This window comes from Lithobates pipiens, unplaced genomic scaffold (assembly GCF_037356315.1).
Source record: "Lithobates pipiens isolate NorthernLeopardFrog02 unplaced genomic scaffold, aLitPip1_a1.2 Scaffold_8, whole genome shotgun sequence".
NCBI lineage: Eukaryota > Metazoa > Chordata > Amphibia > Anura > Ranidae > Lithobates > Lithobates pipiens.
The window spans coordinates 588,893,544-588,911,841 of NW_027507903.1; the positions used below are offsets into that span (position 1 = coordinate 588,893,544).

The 18,298-nt window shown below is 46.0% G+C and overlaps 1 protein-coding gene across 2 annotated transcripts in view; it reads right to left on the minus strand.

The window, feature by feature from the left end:
- Positions 1-18,298, minus strand: part of CC2D1A (coiled-coil and C2 domain containing 1A) — a 99,654-nt gene that overhangs the window by 11,068 nt on the left and 70,288 nt on the right. For both annotated transcript variants that reach the window (XM_077470449.1, XM_077470448.1), the window contains exons 20-27: positions 16,529-16,580; positions 16,348-16,447; positions 16,173-16,263; positions 14,373-14,504; positions 13,335-13,399; positions 5,777-5,837; positions 3,227-3,353; positions 376-452 (exon numbers count right to left, since the gene is read on the minus strand). In XM_077470449.1, coding sequence (XP_077326575.1) covers positions 376-452; positions 3,227-3,353; positions 5,777-5,837; positions 13,335-13,399; positions 14,373-14,504; positions 16,173-16,263; positions 16,348-16,447; positions 16,529-16,580 — 705 coding nt within the window. The remainder of the gene's footprint in view (positions 1-375; positions 453-3,226; positions 3,354-5,776; positions 5,838-13,334; positions 13,400-14,372; positions 14,505-16,172; positions 16,264-16,347; positions 16,448-16,528; positions 16,581-18,298) is intronic.

Consider the following 18,298-nt stretch of genomic DNA (forward strand, 5'->3'; position numbering starts at 1 on the left):
GAGCCACTGGCTCCCGCTGCTGTGAAAGTCAGTTAGCCATCAGGAGAGAGAGAGAGGGGGTGGGGCCGGATGGCAGCTCCATGTCTGAATGGACACACAAAGCTGCAGTTTGGCTGCCCCCATAGAAAGCGGCTTGCTGTGGGGGCACTTGACAGGAGGGAGGGGTCAGGAGCAGCAAAGAGGGACCAGAGAAGAGGAGATTCCAAGCTGCTCTGTGCAAATCCACAAATGTAGATACAATATTGATCGGCATTGGGCAGAGAACAGATTCGAAAAAAGGGTTAGTAAAATCCCTCAAAAAAAAAAATAATAATAATCCAGATCGATGACATGCTGTAATCAATAATAAATTTGTGCCCCATTCCATTTGCTCACCCGGTTTCCTTCTTGGCCAAGACGCCGGGCAGAGTCAGAATAAAACTGCAGGTACCGTTCCAGCTGCCGAATGTATTCTGAAAGATGGAAGAAGAGAGTTCAAGTGTTTGGCCAAAAAAATAAAATAAAATAAAAACGCAATACACGAACAGTCCCTCTTGTTTTGCCTCTTAAAAATGCTTCAAGTGCAGAAAAATAGCTCCTAATTTCTCATAGTAAGCTGACAAAGCTACCTTTGCAGCACGGAAACCTCACCCCAGTGAGTGCTGTCAGCCCCACCTCCCCTTGTGGACTACAGAAATCCTCCCCCTCTCCTCATCATAATGTAAGGAGTAGTGTTCCCAAGTTCAGCAGAGAGACTTTTTTAGGTTAAGGTTTTACATTATAAATAGAAAATAACTTGTTGCAAATTTTAAAGAAGAAGTAGGGCCCTGTGAGTTACTTAGTAAAGTTGAATAAAGACAACAGTCCATCCAGTTCAACCTGAGTGAGTGTGGGTGTGTGTCTACAATTGTCCCTATCCCTGTACACTGTACATCGCATGCTCACATCGGTCCCTACCCTCAAGGAGCCCACAATCCAAGGTCCCCATTCATATACTAGGGCCAAATTTGAACAGAAGCCAATTAACCTACCAGCATGTCTGTGGGAGGAAACCGGAGTACCCGGAGGAAACCCACGCAGGCACATGGAGAACATGAAAACTCCAGGCAGGTAGTGTTGTGGTTGGGATATGAACCAGCGACCCTTTTTACTGCTAGGCGAGAGTGCTATCCACTACACCACTGTGCCGCTCCTACAAGTCTAAGAAGTGCACTTCGTTCTGCACTCCTGTGACACATATGAGGGCTAAAGTCTGCTGTCGGCTGATGTCATTCAGCCAGTCCAGACACGGGAGGGATCCCGACTTTAATGTTGGGATCCACCCAGATGCCTGACCGGCAGCTGCCCCAGCCTCTCAGCTTGCCGCTGGGAGACTGAGCCAGCCGCTTCTGCCCCAACCGCAGCCTGGCACTGACGATCACCAGCTCTCTGCTCACTAAAGATCAAGAACAAGAACAATCAGCGGTGCATCCACCTAGGCGATTATAAATGTTTTTTTTTTTTTTTTATTCCCTTACTTCTTTTTTAAAGTGTCTGTAAACCTCAGACATAAAATACAAAAAAAGCACATCCCTCTATAGCAGGGGTCTCAAACTGGCGGCTGTTAAAACCTATACAGAGAATATAAACAAAGTCAGTGTTACGACCCATTCAATCACATAGATAGCAGAGCTCCTAGGTGCTCGATCCGCAGTTGTTGGCTGAGTAGGGAAATGAGGAAAAAAGATGATCCGCACTCTGGTTATTGCTCTTAAAAAATGTAGTATTAACAAGCCACAGTGACCAAACGCAAATAAGAAAGGTTGACGTGTTTCAGCCTATAAGGCCTTAGTCATAACCACATTACAGACGTGAAACTTTGAAATAAATAGTGGCTCTAGGGATCACAGGCTCCACTCATTAATTGTCTTAATTGACTGCAGGCAATTACCCAAAAAATAGGATTTTTTGTACTCACCGTAAAATCCTTTTCTCTGTAATTCACCGACCGACACAGCTCCTCTCTGTAACAAATGGGTTGTTAGCCTTATCACTAGGAGAATACTAGGTATTCTCCTAGTGATAAGGCTAACAACCCATTTGTTACAGAGAGGAGCTGTGTAAGTTGGTGAATATAAGAGAAAAAGGGGGAATCAGCTACACTGCATATAGGGTGATCCATATGTATGCCACTATTTCTCACACACCTTATAGTGATAATAAGTACATGAATGCACACACTCGTGCATGCACTAATGCACATATACATAATTAAAACACACCAAAAAACATTAGATACAAAAAATAAAAACGATAAGGTATGCGAAAAAAAAAAAAAAGACACCAGAGGAGGAAAAAAAGAGAGAGAGAGAGAAGGCTCTGGGGAGAGGCATTCTTATTGAAAGTGCAAGTCCAGATCCCACCTCAGGTTTAACCCCTGAGGCAATCTAGTTTTTAATCTAAAGATCCACCATGCTTCTCTCCCCAGTAGCCTTCTCTCCCTATCAACCCCCCTGGGTGAGTGAGACAACCGTTCTATTCTTCTAAAACGGAAATAGGAGAGATCGCCCTGGTGATATTTTCTAAAGTGACGTGTTGCATTTGAAATATTTCTAGCGTTTGGATTATTAATGTCACAATAATGTTCCCCTATACGGGTTCTCAAAGGATGTGTGGTACAGCCGACATATTGGAGGCTGCATGAAATACAGGTGATCAAGTAAATTACATAATTTGTGCCAGAGTTGCTGTATAATAAACTCTTCAACTGTAGCAACAAATGTTTTACCCAGATCACACAGGTTACAGTACCTACAGGTTTTTGCATTACAAGGGTAACTGCCGGGATAGGAGAGCCAGGTGGGTTGGCATTGTTTGGATGAAAAAAGACTGGGTGATATACAGAGAATGCATACCACCAGCTCTGGCTCTACGTTTTTTTTTGGTACCGATTTCCTACTTACAGCTTCTGTTTGAACTACATCCATAAACCTGCTGATATCCTTTCTTGCTAAAAAGCCAGGAATCTGACCCAACGAAAGCACTGGTTGCGTGTTGCCCAGTTTTTAACACTGCCCTCCATAGCATTCATAGAGGCTGCACTGCATAGTACCCCATCTGTCACCAATGTTGACCATGCCAAGTTCCTCCTGAAAATGAAGCTTTATTACTCCGAGTCAATGACTTGCAAAAAGTATGCAGCAAGTAAACGTAAGGGGAGGCAGAGCTCCTGATCCTCCTCAGCTAAGCTAAGAATTTAGGCCCTCACCAGCTTGAAGTGGAGGTCCTCCCTTACGCAGCCGCTGTATCTGCTGCTGACCCCTTTGACTAACATCATTGAGGAGAGTCACCAAGTCTTCAGGGGGAGGCCGCTGCTGCTGCCTGTAGCCTTCAATCTGAAAGAAGAAGTAAAAAAATGTATAAAGTACCCATAGGCCTGGGTCCTAGGATGTTACCTGCCAGGGCAAAAGATTAATATACAGGAATGCTGATATTTGCATCAATGGAAGGGTGGTGGGAGCAATGAGCCCAGGGCTGCTTATTCAAAGAATTAGTGATCGCCCCTAATTTAGTTAGTATAAGTTCACTTTTTTTGTAAAAAAAAAAACAAAAAAAAAAACACAATACTCATCTCTCTGCAGATAATTTTTTTTTTAATTCTTTTATATTGTATCTTGTAAAGTAGGGGTCTCCAAACTTTCTAAATAAAGAGCTGGTTTACTGTCCTTTAGACTTTAGGGGGGCTGGACTGTGGTCATCGGCAATAGATGTCCCAGCATCAGTCGGAGTAAACAATGCTCCATCTTTGGTCTCATTGATAGGAATTGTGCCCCATCCAGTGGTGGCCCATCCATTAGGGGCACAGGGGTGCCACCCCCTAGTCTACATACAGGATGTTTTTTTTTTTTTTTTTTTAAGCAGGCGATTAGAGCCTGAGACGCTAATTGGCTTAAAAAAGGATGGGCTCAGGTCGCAGAGCACTGCGCCTTGATCCCACCCAGTTGCATGACATTAGCAAATTAATATTTGCTAATGTCTTCCTGATTTCTCCTCCGGGCCAATCAGGAAGTGGGTCCTGAGATCCGATTGGCCTGGAGTCCTAAAACTTCCTGGCCAATCGGGTCTCAGGACCCACTTCCTGTTCGGCCGGGAGGAGAAGCAACGCCTGCCTGGCTCCATAGAGCTCGCACTGGACACCGTCCTTCTAGCAGAGCCCAGAGCTCCAATGAGCGGGTCCTCCCAGTCAGATGCCTGGGCAAGGAGCAGACGAGATTGCCAGTGCGGGGTGCAGTGTAAGTACCGAGGCCAGCCTGTGTAGGGGTGGGGGGTGGTATGTGCGAGTGAGGGGGCAGGTTTGCCTGCCCTCCCCCCTCAACTATTGAGCACCAGCCACCACTGGGCCCATCATTGACGTCATGGGGCAGAATTGTGCCCCATCATTGGTATCACTGAGAAGAATGGCGCCCAATCATTGGTGTCATTGGACCCCATCGTTTGGGGTCATTGCGAGGAATTGTGCCCTGTGGGAGAGATTAAAGCAAGCAAAGGGCCACATCCAGCCCCAGGGCCGCAGTTTGGAGACCACTGCTGTAAAGCATTGCACCCACAATCAGCTTATCTTGGGTGAAATGCCAGGATCCTGCAGACCGTCAGTACACTCTGATACGGGCAGGCAGTTATTGAATAGCAGGGAGATCAATGGACTACAAGGACGGTCACCAGCACTCTCGCAGTTCATTGAGAACTACAAGTTGCCTGCCGCAATGGTTCATGGTAGTTGTAGACTATTCATTCACAGGAAACTGTGAAAGAAGGACACGACCGCGTGGAAGGTGCCAGGCATGGCCACGCTGTTTTAAAGTTGTGACAGCAGGTGTGGGGAAAAGATTCCCTGCCCACTGTTACAGAGCGGGGAGCGCTGGCAGTAGAAGGGTGGATAGGGGCATGTTACATGTTACACCCTAAAATATAGGTGTAACATATAACATGCTCCTAAAGGTGAACTCAGGGTCCTTTCACACAGAGCAGACTCCGCCTGCAATCCAATTGCTTAGTAGGGGATCTTTCCGCTGATCCCCACTGAGCAGACAGGTGACAGGTTTGTGCCCACTCCGCTTACGTAGAGCAGACACAGCCTGTTCTACTTTATGGGTTGCGGGTTGTTAAAGTTCCACCTGTCCGTTTACACCTTCTGTTTACACCATCTGATGCAATTGACGGAAGGGGATCGGATCCCCCATCCATCTGTTTTCTGTAGATCATATTGGATGTAGGTAGGCGTAAACGAACACAGGAGAATAGAGGTTCCAATCGGGTTTGTCTGAAAAACGGACAGGCGGACCCGATGTTCTGCTGAAATGTTGCTGACCAGGCCCCATAGATTGTTTTTGAATGCATTAGTTGATGAACATCTCCTGTGCAAGGGCAGCATAAGTGGAACCCCAGTCTGCCTTGAAATCTTTGCCTGGGAGACATTGCTGATGCAGTATAACTACCCTGTGTCTTGTTGCTGTATTCAGGCTTGCCATGATGTATGACCTGTGACATGAAACTGTCTTCCACAACGTCACCTTAGTAGCAGAGTTTGGCTGTTCCTCACCCAGTTTTAAATCTACTACACAGCTGTTTCTACTTTACACCTGGTACTTCTGTGTATAAAAGAGTAGGTGCTCCCTTCCTTTTATGCTACAGCACTGTGTTTCACATTGGGGGGGAGTTCTAAATTCTGAATGAAGTGACTGAGAATCTAGACAGAGCTCTCCCTCCTTAACTTTTGCTGAGGATCACTCAGAAAGAGAAATACAAACATCACACTTACCTTCTTCTCCAATTTCTCTTTCTCATAAGCCAAAACGCTCAAGCTGTGCAGAGTTGGAGCACTGAAACAGAACCAAAAAATTTTTTTTATATGTTAAAGCATATCTTATCATAAAACAAAAATGGTATATATAGCAGCTCACCAGTCCTAAAGGCAGAAGGTGTTTTATCCTAATACATCTGTGCATCAAGATTAAATAAAAATCTGTGTGCAGCAGCTCAATCAGACCCCCTAATACCTGTGCCCCATCACAATCCAGTGATGTTGCATGAGAGACCTGGCTGTCCAGGACACAGCACTGGCTCTCGCTGCAGTCAAAGCCAGTTAGCCAATAAGGAGAGAGAGGGGGCAGGGCCGAGTCGTGGCTCCATGTCTGAATGGACACACAGAGCAGTGGCTCGGCTCAGGTGCCACATAGCAAGCCGCTTGCTGTGGGGGCACTTGGCAGGAGGGAGGGGCCAGGAACACCAGTGAGGGACCCGAGAAGAGGAGCATCTGGGCTGCTCTGTGCAAAACCAACGGCATAGAGCAGGTAAGTATAACGTGTGTTATTTTTAAACAAGATACTTTAGTATCACTTTAATGTGAAAGTTTTAATTTTTTTTTTAGGACTTTTTGCCCTTTTTTTTTACCTGGTGATCCTGCCAGTAACCCACTTCCTGCCCTAGACTGATACTCACTATACTTTATTCCTTGAGCAGCAGCGTTGGCACACTAGTATAGGATGTATAATAGCACTACAGAGGTAACCTGGGCAGGGCGCATAACTCCAGTTAAGAGGGATCGTGCACTAAAATGCAAGGTCCACTTACTTGTTTTTGAACTAGAACTGTAAGATGGATCACAAAATGTTTAGTAACTTTTTATTAGAGAGAATGTTGTGCCAAGACGGATAATCCCTTCATATGAATTTATAGAAAAACTCCCGTCTAAAGCCTAGTACACACGATGAGATCAGACGACCAATAATGGTCCATTTTTTCTGCATGCTAGTCTCATATCGAAAACGATTAGGATACTAAAATACGAAAATTCTCGTACAACAAAATAAAAATTCTGAAGTGATGTAATGTGTTTTCGGACGAATACTGTACTGATTAAAAAGAAAAAAATCCCAGATCGTACGAGAAAAATTTTCTGGTTTCTGCCTTTGGAAAATTTCAGACGACAGCTGTGTACCAACGATCAGATTATCATATGATTGCTTCAAAAGTGGCATTTTTTGTACAATGTTCTGACCGTGTGTACGGAGCTTAAAAGAGAAGTATGGGAATTTTTTTCCCCCATAATCATACTTATCTTGGTGGATGCTGCATCTGTCCCCCGCCGTCTCTGCATTGAGAACTGAGCGATCAAACATCGCCGATGGTTCGGTTCTCTCACCTTCCCGAGCAGAGAGCTGCTGACTGTGTATTAGCAGCTCTCTGCCCTTCTCCTCCACGCTCACTGAAGAGCTGAGCTGTGGAGGGGCGGGGTGCGGCTGTCTCAGCGGCTCGCTATGAGGCTGAGACTGCCATCAGTACAGGCACCTAGCGGATCCAGACACGGGATGACACAGTGCCTGGACTGAACTTGGCGACGTCAGCAGAGAGCGGACTGCAGACCTTTTTCTGCTGAAAACGGGTCACAGGAGTGCAAAACGAATTGCACTCCTGTGACCCTTAGGAGAAGCCCAGCCAAAACGAGCCCAGGCTGGACTTCTTCTTTACCTTAGAAGCAGTATGGAGTTGCTGAAATCACTGCCAGTTATCACACCTCCTTTGTCTGTAATTAGAAGGCAGCTAGCAAGCAATCCATTTATATTGTATCTGCAAATACCTACAGAAGAAGCAACCACTAATCAGTGGTGGTTATAATGGACCTAAATGCATGAGCCTTTAAAGGCGTTGTGAAGTCAGAATGTTTTTTTTATCTTAAATGTATTCTATGCATTAAGATAAAAAGCCTTCTGTGTGCAGCAGCCCTCCTTAGCCCCCCCTCTTACCTGAAGCCCTCCTCGATGTCCACAAATGCCTTGGCCGCCCGGGAGTCTCCCTCCTGATTGGCTGAGACACAGCACCGGCGCCAATGGCTCCCGCTGCTGTCAAACTCAGCCAGCGAGGAAAGAGGGGGACGTGCAGAACCACGGCTCCGTGTCTGAATGGACACACGGATCTGTGATTCTGCTCGGGTGCCCTCATAGCAAGATGCTTGCTGTGGGGGCACTCAACAGGAGGGAGGGACCAGGAGCTCCAGCCAGGGACCCGAGAAGGGGAGGGTCCGCGCTGCACTTCACAGTGTATAACATGTTATTTAACCACTTGGGATCCGCGCTATTGCCAAATGACGGCATTAGCGCGGACCTACATTTCCGGGACTACGTCTATTGACGTCGTCCCGGTTACGAGCGGCCTGCGCGCCCCCTGAGGGGCGCGCGCGGCGCGCTCTGTGATCGGCGAGCCCGTGAGACTCGCCTGATCACCGATCCGTGTAAGGGGTCGATCCCGACCCCTTATCACGTGATCAGCTGTCAGCCAATGACAGCTGATCATGTGATAGAACGGAGCCGGTAATCGGCTATTATTCCTCCTCGCGCTGACAGCGCGAGGAGAGAAAAAAAAAGCCGATCACCGGCGGCCGTGATCGGGACATCAGTCCCGATCACGGCCATCAATACAAGGGACCACCTGCCACCTGCCTGTGCCCACCTGCCTCCCGCAGTGCCATCCTGAAGTTAAATAAAAGCAAAAGTAAGTGCCCCCCGTCAGTGCCCATAGTGCCCACAGTGCCACCCACAGTGCCACCCAATCTGCCTCAAAGGTGCTGCACCCCAGTGCCGCCCATCAGTGCCCAGCAGTGCCGCCCATCAGTGCCCAGCAGTGCCGCCCATCAGTGCCCAGCAGTGCCACCTATCAGAGCCACCTATCAGTGCCACCTATCAGTGCCCATCAGTCCCATCTATCTGTGGTACCTATCAGTGCCCATCCGTGCCACCCATCCGTGCCACTTATCCGTGCCACCCATCCGTGCCATCTTATCTGTGCCCATCTTTGCCCATCAGTGCCGCCTTATCTGTGCCCATCGGTGCCGCCTTATCTGTGCCTATTAGTGCCGCCTTAACTATGCCTATCAGTGCCCACCGGTGCAGCCTATCAGTGCCCACCAATGCAGCCCATCAGTGCCCACCAATGCAGCCCATCAGTGCCCACCAATGCAGCCCATCAGTGCCCACCAATGCAGCCTATCAGTGCCGCCTAATCAGCGCACTTCAATGAAGGAGAAAAATGACCCGTTTGCAAAATTTTATAACAAACTATTAAAACATGATTTTTTTATTTTATTTTTTTGCATCTTTTTTTGTTTGTTTAGTAAAAAATAAAACTCCGAGCTGTAACTAAATACCACCAAAAGAAAGCTCTATTTGTGGGAAAAAAATGATAAAAATTTCATTTGGGTACAGTGTTGTATGACTGAGTAATTGTCACTCAAAGTGCATCAGCGCTGAAAGCTGAAAATTGGTCTGGGACTGAGAGGGGTTTAAGTGCCCAGTAAGCAAGTGGTTAAAAAAAAAAAAAAAAAAAAAGCGAGATTTTACAATCACTTTAGAGGGCTGCACAAAAACAGCTTGTTTTTGTGCACTGAATTACACTGCATCAAGTTAGGCAGCCCATTTAAAATGAATAGACTGTAATGCGCCTCAACCCCCAAAAATGTTAGTCTTGCTGCATTTTTAAATAAAGGGGACTTTTAGGATTTTTAGATGCAACAAGAAAGCAGGAGCAATATACGCTCCCTATCCTTGGTGTCAGTGGAAGGAATAGTGTGCAAACTCCTAGTATTGTGTGCAGTAATAACCCTCTGCATTGCTGTCAGTGAACACAATAATAAGCCCCCTGCATTGGTGTAAGATGCCACAATAATAACACCCAGCATTGGTGCCAGTGACTGCAATAACTTCCAGCATTGGTGTTAGCAAACACCAGAATAACACTTTGGTTTGGTATTAGTGACCACAATCAGAACCCTCAGCTTGGTGTCCATTGCCACAATATTATCCCCCAACTATGGTGTCAATGACAACACTAATACATCATATGCTCTCACCTGGAACCAGGATTATACTCCTATTGTCAGGCGGAGAATGCTCCGCATGATAATACTGGATTCATTTCAGTACCAAGTGTGGAGCACAGAGTGCGCTCCAGCACTCGGCATCCCGCTGACACTCTACAAAGTGCCCATCACGGTGGGCCACGTGTGACTCGCATGTTGGCTGCTAAATCATAGCAGAGCGTGTTTTTCTTTTTATCATGGCTCAGACTGGCTCAGCTATGACATGCCGAGAATTCATAAGCAGGCACAACTTCTAATATTGAAAATTACTGTAAACTTGTCTGACGGTTAATAAACAACAAGGTGTAATAGTGCCTACAAAAAAAATTTCTAGAACATTTTCTTGAGCTCTCACCCAGTGAATAAAATACGAAAAACAACCTACAAAGCCATCCACAACTCTGCCCCCAGCTACAGCCTCAAGCTCATCTCAAAATACCAACCAAACCGTTCTCCTTCGTACCTCCCAAGACCTGCTGCTCTCTAGCTTCCTTGTCACCTCCTCCCATACTCGCGTCCAGGACTTCTCCAGAGCCTACCAAATCCTCGCACTCCCTACCCCAATTTGTCTATCTCCTACTCCATCCACCCTTAGGCAATCCCTGAAAGCTCATCTCTTCAGAGAGGCCTAACCAGCATCTAACTCAAACCATACTTTTACTTTCCCCATCAGCTCATCCACCCCCCCCCCCCCCCCCCCAGTTACCTTCTGTGTCACTAGATGCTTCCCTTTATATTCTAGGCTAGAATGAGCAGGGTCCTTTCCCTCCAGTTTGTAAAGTTCTGCGCAAACTGTTGGCGCCATAAAAACCCTGTATAATAAAATATTGATGTACCACCCTGGGGTTTAGTCAGGGATGCTCCTCACAAATGTATATTCCAGGAGTAGTCACCCTGGTCAATTGTTAGAGATCCACTGATTTCTCCCTAAGCTTGGCCTGGTTGTGCTTTTCTCTTTTACCACTAGGTGGCCTTTTACTTGGTGGTACTAGATATGAGAAGGACAACTTAAAGGGGTTGTAAAGGTTAGTTTTTTATTTTCTAAATAGGTTCCTCTAAGCTAGTGCATTGTTGGTTCACTTAACTTTTCCTTCGATTTCCCTTCTAAATGTTTTTTTTCTTTGTCTGAATATCTCACTTCCTGTTTCTCCTCAGTAAACTTCTCACCATCATCCGAGCTGGTGGTTAGTCAGCCAGAACAGCTCACTGAACAGATTACCGAGGAGGAACAGGAAGTGAGAAATTCAGACAAAGAAAAAAAACATTTATAAGGGAAATCGAAGGAAAAGGTAAGTGAACCAACAATGCACTAGCTTATAGGAACCTATTTAGAAAATAAAAAACAAACCTTTACAACCCCTTTAAAGGTGTTGTAAAGGTAAATGTTTTTTCACCTTAAAGCGGAGGTCCACCCTAAAATGGACCTTCCGCTCATCGGATTCCTCCCCCCTCCGGCGCCACAATTGGCACCTTTCAGGGGGGAGGGGGGTGCAGTTACCTGGATAATCCAGGTAACTGCACCCACTTCCGGGCTAGCTCTCTGCGGAAAGGGGCGTACATTATGCCCCTTTCCGCAAGTGCCCGCCCCCTTCCGCAAGTGCCCCGCTGCCTGCTGGGAAACACACAGATCCCAGAGGCAGCGGGGACCGTCCTCATTGCGCAGCGCGGCTCGCGCATGCGCAGTAGGGAACCGGGAAATGAAGCCGAAAGGCTCCATTTCCTGATTCCCATACCCAAGATGGCGGCGGCAGCACTCGAGTGTCGATCTAGAGATCGGCTTCGGGTGCCGACATCGCGGGAGCGCTGGACAGGTAAGTGTCACTATTTTAAAAGTCAGCAGCTGCAGTATTTGTAGCTGCTGACTTTAAAAAAAAAAAAAAAAACGCGGACTCCCGCTTTAATGCATTCTATGCATTAAGGTGAAAAAACATCTCACAGTGCCTGCGCCCCCAGCCCCCTCGTTTTACTTACCTCACCCTTCGCGCTTGTCCCCCGACATCCTTTCCACTGTTCAGCCTGGCCGCTGATTGGCTGGAGTGGATGGATGGAAAGCAGCGCAGCCATTGGCTCGCGCTGCTGTCAATCACATCCACTGACGCGGAGCGCCAGGGGCGGGGCAGTGTAATACAGCGAGCGGCTATAGCCGCCGGCTGTATCACGGGAGCGCGCCCGCAGATGCTTCTCACCATGCGAGGGAGCTCTTATGAACGTGAGAAGCACCTGCGGGAGGAAGCCGAGACAGCCGCCGAGGGACCCCAGAAGAGCAGGTTCGGGGCCACACTGTGCAAAACGAGCTGCACAGTGGAGGTAAGTATAACATGTTTGTTATTTAAAAAACAAAAAAAAAATAAAAATCACTTTACAATCCCTTTAAGGTCAGGTTATGGATATATGGGGTATCTCAGCCAATGAGCAGGGGTCTTCTTGAAACTCTTGGCCTGCTGGGAGAGCATATATATTTGGGTGGAGTTAGGTGATCTATATTCTGTGCCACCTGGACGACTCTCTGGGTGGACATGTTTCGTACGCCCCCAGGCTGCTAGGCCGGAGATTGTGCCAATCCCAGGGGCATCCTGCTGCTAGGCTGTGTAGGGACCTCTCCAGAAGTAAGAGAGCAGTGCAGGGTTGGGATTGCGGCTTGCATTCCAATCAGAAGTGACGTTTCCGGTGGTCAAGGAACCGGTCAGTGGTTGGAGAAAGAAGGGAAGCTGTCGCCACAAAGGGGCCAATCGTCCTATTACAAGTGACCACATTGGGTAACTGAAGAAAGTACTGGAGCAGCATTCTCGCCAAATGGTCACGGTGAAGAATCTGGAAACTTCAGGCTGTGATCAAGTCAGGGACCCAAACAGTGGAGGCGACGCTTGCAGAGCAACCTTGTGTGTCAAACCAGGGACTGAGCTGGTTAGCAGGGGTGAAGCTTGAGAAGCATCTGGAGTCCCAAGCTAGAGACCCGGCAGGGAAGTGTGGGTGACGCTTGAGGGAGATACCACCACAAAGCTTTGAGGAGCTCTGGGGATGCAGAGTCAGTGAGTCAGAGGGTCTAGTGAGAGATCAGGAGCTCAAGGGGCTGAAGAACTACAAGAAGTTGTATTGAAGCAAAGAAGACTAAAAATTTGTGCTAGGAACTGTTAAAGACTTTTGCCATAGGGGACAGCAATCCTGGATGTGCCTTTCCCTGTATGGCTGTTCTCCTATTGAAGTCTCGGAGTCTGTCAATTGAAATTGCAACTACTTAAGGGTGTCCTGGCCCTAACCCTTTTTCCCCCTCAAAATCTAAAAAGGACTTGAGAAATAAAACCTCTTTTACATCCAAGAAGTGTCTGGCGCCCAATAACTTTATTCACCTTGCACCCACTATGCCTCACAACCCCCCCAAATACAGAAGCAGGTCAGCTATCTTTGGCCCTGAAGGTTCTTAGACTGGAGGAGGCTAGAGACTTTGCTACAATAATAATAATCTTACTTGGATACAGAATTACTGCCTCCGGACTTATTAGGTGTTGGCTGTTTGGGTTTTGGAGCAGTCGCCTGAAAAGAAAATTGCAATTTAGAAACAGAGCAAAAGAAGATGACTTATGTGTGTACTTTTAGCCAATAGTCCCCTCTGTCGTTTTGTATTTTTTTATGTTATAATTATACCACCGTATAGCACCTTTTTTGAATTTCTTTAGAGCCAATTTTCTTTTTTTTCACTTCAAGCAGATGATTTTCCTAAAGCTCAATTCCACCTCAGCAACCTAAACATTGGGAGCCTGCTGACCCACGTTGTGGTTGGATACAGTGGGATTTTGTCAGCAAGTCCCAGCCAGTGCTTTATGGCTGAGACTTGCTAATCGGCTGTGTCCAGTCAGAGCAAAGAGTCCTGTGTGTACAAACAACACAAGACTCTCTACATAGAGTAGCAATTGGCTGTTTCTTCTCCCTGCAAAGCAGGGAGAAAAAATAGCCAGATCTGTTAGTAAAAGCAGCGCATATTACACAATGTTAGACACACAGTTAACCCCTTCCTAAATGTTAACCCCTCCCAAGCCGAGGTGACTATTAAAGTAACAGTGTATAGTATTATCATTGATCACAGTATTAGTGTCACTATTGATGTCAGTGTACCTCCCAGAGGGTCTGTTAGCACCAGATTTCCCGCCACACTATCACAGTCTCGCTGATCACTGCCATTATGAGTTTAGCATCTACAGTTGCAAAAATTCCAGTATATACAATCATATTTTGTAGACTCTATAACTTTCACACAAACCAATTAATATACACTTGTTGGGATTTTCTTTGCATTTTGGCCTAAATGTATGAAGTTCTATTTATGAGTTGCCCATTTCTACTATGGGCAACGCACTAACGGCTAGATTTAAAAACGAAGATGTCAAACTCTTTTTGTATCAGTATTGATCCTTATTTTCATAATCATGGTTAGCATTTCTGGGGAATTTAAAGATATCATGCATGTTAAAATGGTCATGTGGTATTAAAATACTTTGAAGATTATTACTGGAGGAAGAGAGATGGGCTCTACAACCAGCCATTTCTCGGTGGTGCTGCTGAGTTGTTGAGATGTGAGGGGTTCACGAATTTGAACTAACACTTCCAGTTTTCCCCCAGTAGGTTTGCGGCCATCCATCACCTAGGAAAACAATGCAAAAAAAAGAGACAAACATAAAAATAATGCTGCCAAGCTGTGACAATGATCGAGCAGACCATACAAAAATTGGGGGAAAAAAAAAAACAAATAGTGGAGAAAAAGCATAGTAGAAAAAGGAAAGTAAATCAGACAGAGCAGAGGTAAGAGGAAGATGGTAAATGGAGGGCTGATGGAGACAGAAGAAAGTTCAGCGAGGTGTAGAGAAGCAGAGCTCAGTGGAGCAGAGAGAATGAGAACAGGGTTTAGAGGAACACAGGAAAGGTGGAGAACAGAGCAGATAGGATGACAGTAAGGTATATAGAAGGACAGCACAGACTATAAATGCAGAGTTTATAGGAGAGTAGACTATTTGAACAGGATGTACAGGAAATCATAAACCATAACAGCAGAATGTACAGCAAGGAAAGCAGAGATACGCACGTACAGAAGGAGAGAAAAGCATATGGAGCATAGAGGATGAAAGTAGGATGCAAAACAAAAGAACACAGCAGATGGAGAGGAATGTATAAAAGTAATGGGCACAGGAGGAAAATATAGAGCAGGAAAAGCAGAGGGCATAAGAGCAGGGGGTAGAAGAAGGTGCATAGAAGATGAAAGGACAGTGTACATGGAGAAAGCAGAGAATCGGAGAGCAGGACTTAGAGGAAAAGGAAAGCACAATGAAGTGCAGGGTTTAGAGGAAGAAAGCAGAGCAGATGGAGCAGAAAGGATACAAGCAAGGCATAGGGAAAACAAGAGCAGAGTACAGAATGAAAAGTCTCCTGGAAGAAAGCAGAGCAGATAGAGGAAGGAGGAAAAGAGAAGGGTGTGGAGAAGGAAAGAGGATAAGAGCAGGAAGAAAGCAGAGGGGATGAGAGGAATATAACCGGGTGTAGAGGAGGACAGCAGAGAGAATGTGAGCCGGTTGTAGAGGAGGAGAACAGAGAGAATGTGAGCCAGGTGTAGAGGAGGAGAACAGAGAGAATGTGAGCCGGGTGTAGAGGAGGAGAGCAGAGAGCATGTGAGCCGGGTGTAGAGGAGGAGAGCAGAGAGGATGTGAGCCGGGTGTAGAGGAGGAGAGCAGAGAGGATGTGAGCCGGGTGTAGAGGAGGAGAGCAGAGAGAATGTGAGCCGGGTGTAGAGGAGGAGAGCAGAGAGAATGTGAGCCGGGTGTAGAGGAGGAGAGCAGAGAGAATGTGAGTCGGGTGTAGAGGAGGAGAGCAGAGAGAATGCGAGTCGGGTGTAGAGGAGGAGAGCAGAGAGAATGTGAGCCGGGTGTAGAGGAGAGCAGAGAGAATGTGAGCCAGGTGTAGAGGAGAGCAGAGAATGTGAGCCGGGTGTAGAGGAGAGCAGAGAGGATGTGAGCCGGGTGTAGAGGAGGAGAGCAGAGATGTGAGCCGGGTGTAGAGAAGGAGAGCAGAGAGGATGTGAGCCGGGTGTAGAGGAGGAGAGCAGAGAGGATGTGAGCCGGGTGTAGAGAAGGAGAGCAGAGAGGATGTAAGCCGGGTGTAGAGAAGGAGAGCAGAGAGGATGTAAGCCGGGTGTAGAGAAGGAGAGCAGTCTGTTGGGTGATCTCCTTTGTAAGATTGTTGAGGTATCTGATGAAGTGACACTATGGCAAAGACAGGGGAGTAGAAGAGCAGTGATACTACTGGATGAACATCCCTTTACCTCCAGAATATCTCGGATCTCACAGTTGCTCTCCAGAGTTTCCAGTTTTAGATGCGCTGAACCCAAGATACGATCGGACTTAAAGAGCCCCCTTCAACAACAGTACACAATGCAGATGTATTAATATCTAATGAGATCCACGACATGGCTTCAAATGCGCTAATCCCTATTTTACCCTTTCTGGATGATTTCAAATTTGATTCCTTTTGCCTGTATCGCCCTCTTCAAACCTCTGTGATTACGATTAATATTGAGCTTAAACTTCTCCTTAAACACTAGAACATAACACAAGAGACATTAAAGTAGTCATGTTACAGAACACCGATCACCACTCTGATAACACATCTTTGCCATACCTGGTGAGTTGGTCCCCTTTATTACATTGGTTTTATCTCGCTGGGCTTCCTCCTGCAATGCATCAACAAGCTAGGTAAGTAAACGTTGCATATTTAAACCTTCCCCTGTTTGTGCATTCGATTTAATTTCCCAGTGTAACAGGGGGCCTGACTTTGTTGACTTTTCAGCTAAGCTCCACCTACCTGAATGCACCCTGTCCAATAGCTGTGCTCTTGACTATAGGGCTCCATTTTTACATCGGAATGGCAGTTAGGTGGAGCTTAGCCAGGGATGCAGACACCTAGCAACAATCTAAAATTAAATCATTCCTTCTACGGTCACAACAGACACTTTCATTTTAGAATATCAGCTTTGTAATAACAATACAAACAATTATTTGACAATCCAATATAAGCTTACTGAGCCTCGGCTAACACAATAAACTGCATATGAATCGCATAGGAACGGCAACACATTCCTGCGCAATTCACATGTGATTCAGTGTGGTGCGATTTGACCCCATTCGTTGATTAGCGGATTAGAGTGACACCACGAGTCTACAATATTGCACTTTTTCACAATATTCAAAATTTTCGGAGATACTGAATTTTGGGTTTTCACTAGCTGTAAGCCAAAATCATCAAAATGAAAATGAAAAAATGCTTGAAATATATTACTCTGTGTGTAATGAATCTATATGAGTTTCACTTATTGAATTGCATTACTGAAATAAATAAACTTTTTGATGAGATTCAAATTTTTCGAGATGTACCTGTATATACCCCATGCAGACACATCTTCTATCAATGAAAAATTTTGATCAGAAAAAAACACCAAGTAACATTTTTATTTATTTGAAACAATTAGTGATAGCCGAGAGGTGCCTCTATACCAGTGATGGCAAACCTTGGCACTCCAGATGTTTTGAAACTACATTTCCCATGATGCTCAACTACACTGCAGAGTGCATGAGCATCATGGGAAATGTAGTTACAAAACATCTGGGGTGCCAAGGTTCGCCATCACTGCTCTATACCATGGGTGCTCAACCTGTGGCTCTCCAGCTGTTAGGGAACTAGAAGTCCCATCATGCCTCTGCATTTGGGAGTCATGCTTGTAACTCTCAGCCTTGCAATGCCTCATGGGAGTTCCTCAACAGCTGGTAGGCTACAGGTTGAGCACCGATGCTGTATACAGTTAGAGGGATATACATAAAAAAAAAAATGACATCTCTCTTCACATGTATAAAGTAAATAAAAGCAAGAGGTAGAAAAAAATGGTCAAGAACGTTGTTGCCCTTCGCAGGCAAAGCTCCCATTAATCACTAGAGGCCACTATTGCCAGACTCCTCACAGCATCATTAGCCTGGGGTTCATCATGTTACAGATAGATTCCATTCAAAAAGATCCTTTTGCCCTGACAATTAACTGCTAGATCTGAGCACTGCATCTTGGGAGGTCACATGCTCCCCTAAACTCAGCAGCAACAGACATTTTGCAGCAGCAGCTTTCATGGAGGACAGAGCACAGGGGAGCGCTGTGAAGGTGAGCGTAGGGTAGTGGGCTTTAAAAAAAAGATTCCATTTGCCCAGCATGGTCTCTTTAATTCACCAAACCTCAGACATTTAGTGATGGATGGAATTCCAGTTATTAGTAAAAATCATCACTCATTGAATTATTTTTGCAGACTGCCAAGCTTTGCCTCCTCTCCCACCTTGGAGTCTTATATCTCTGAAGGAAACATCTTTAATTTAAAGAAAATGAAAAATTCAATAAATTAGGATACACTAA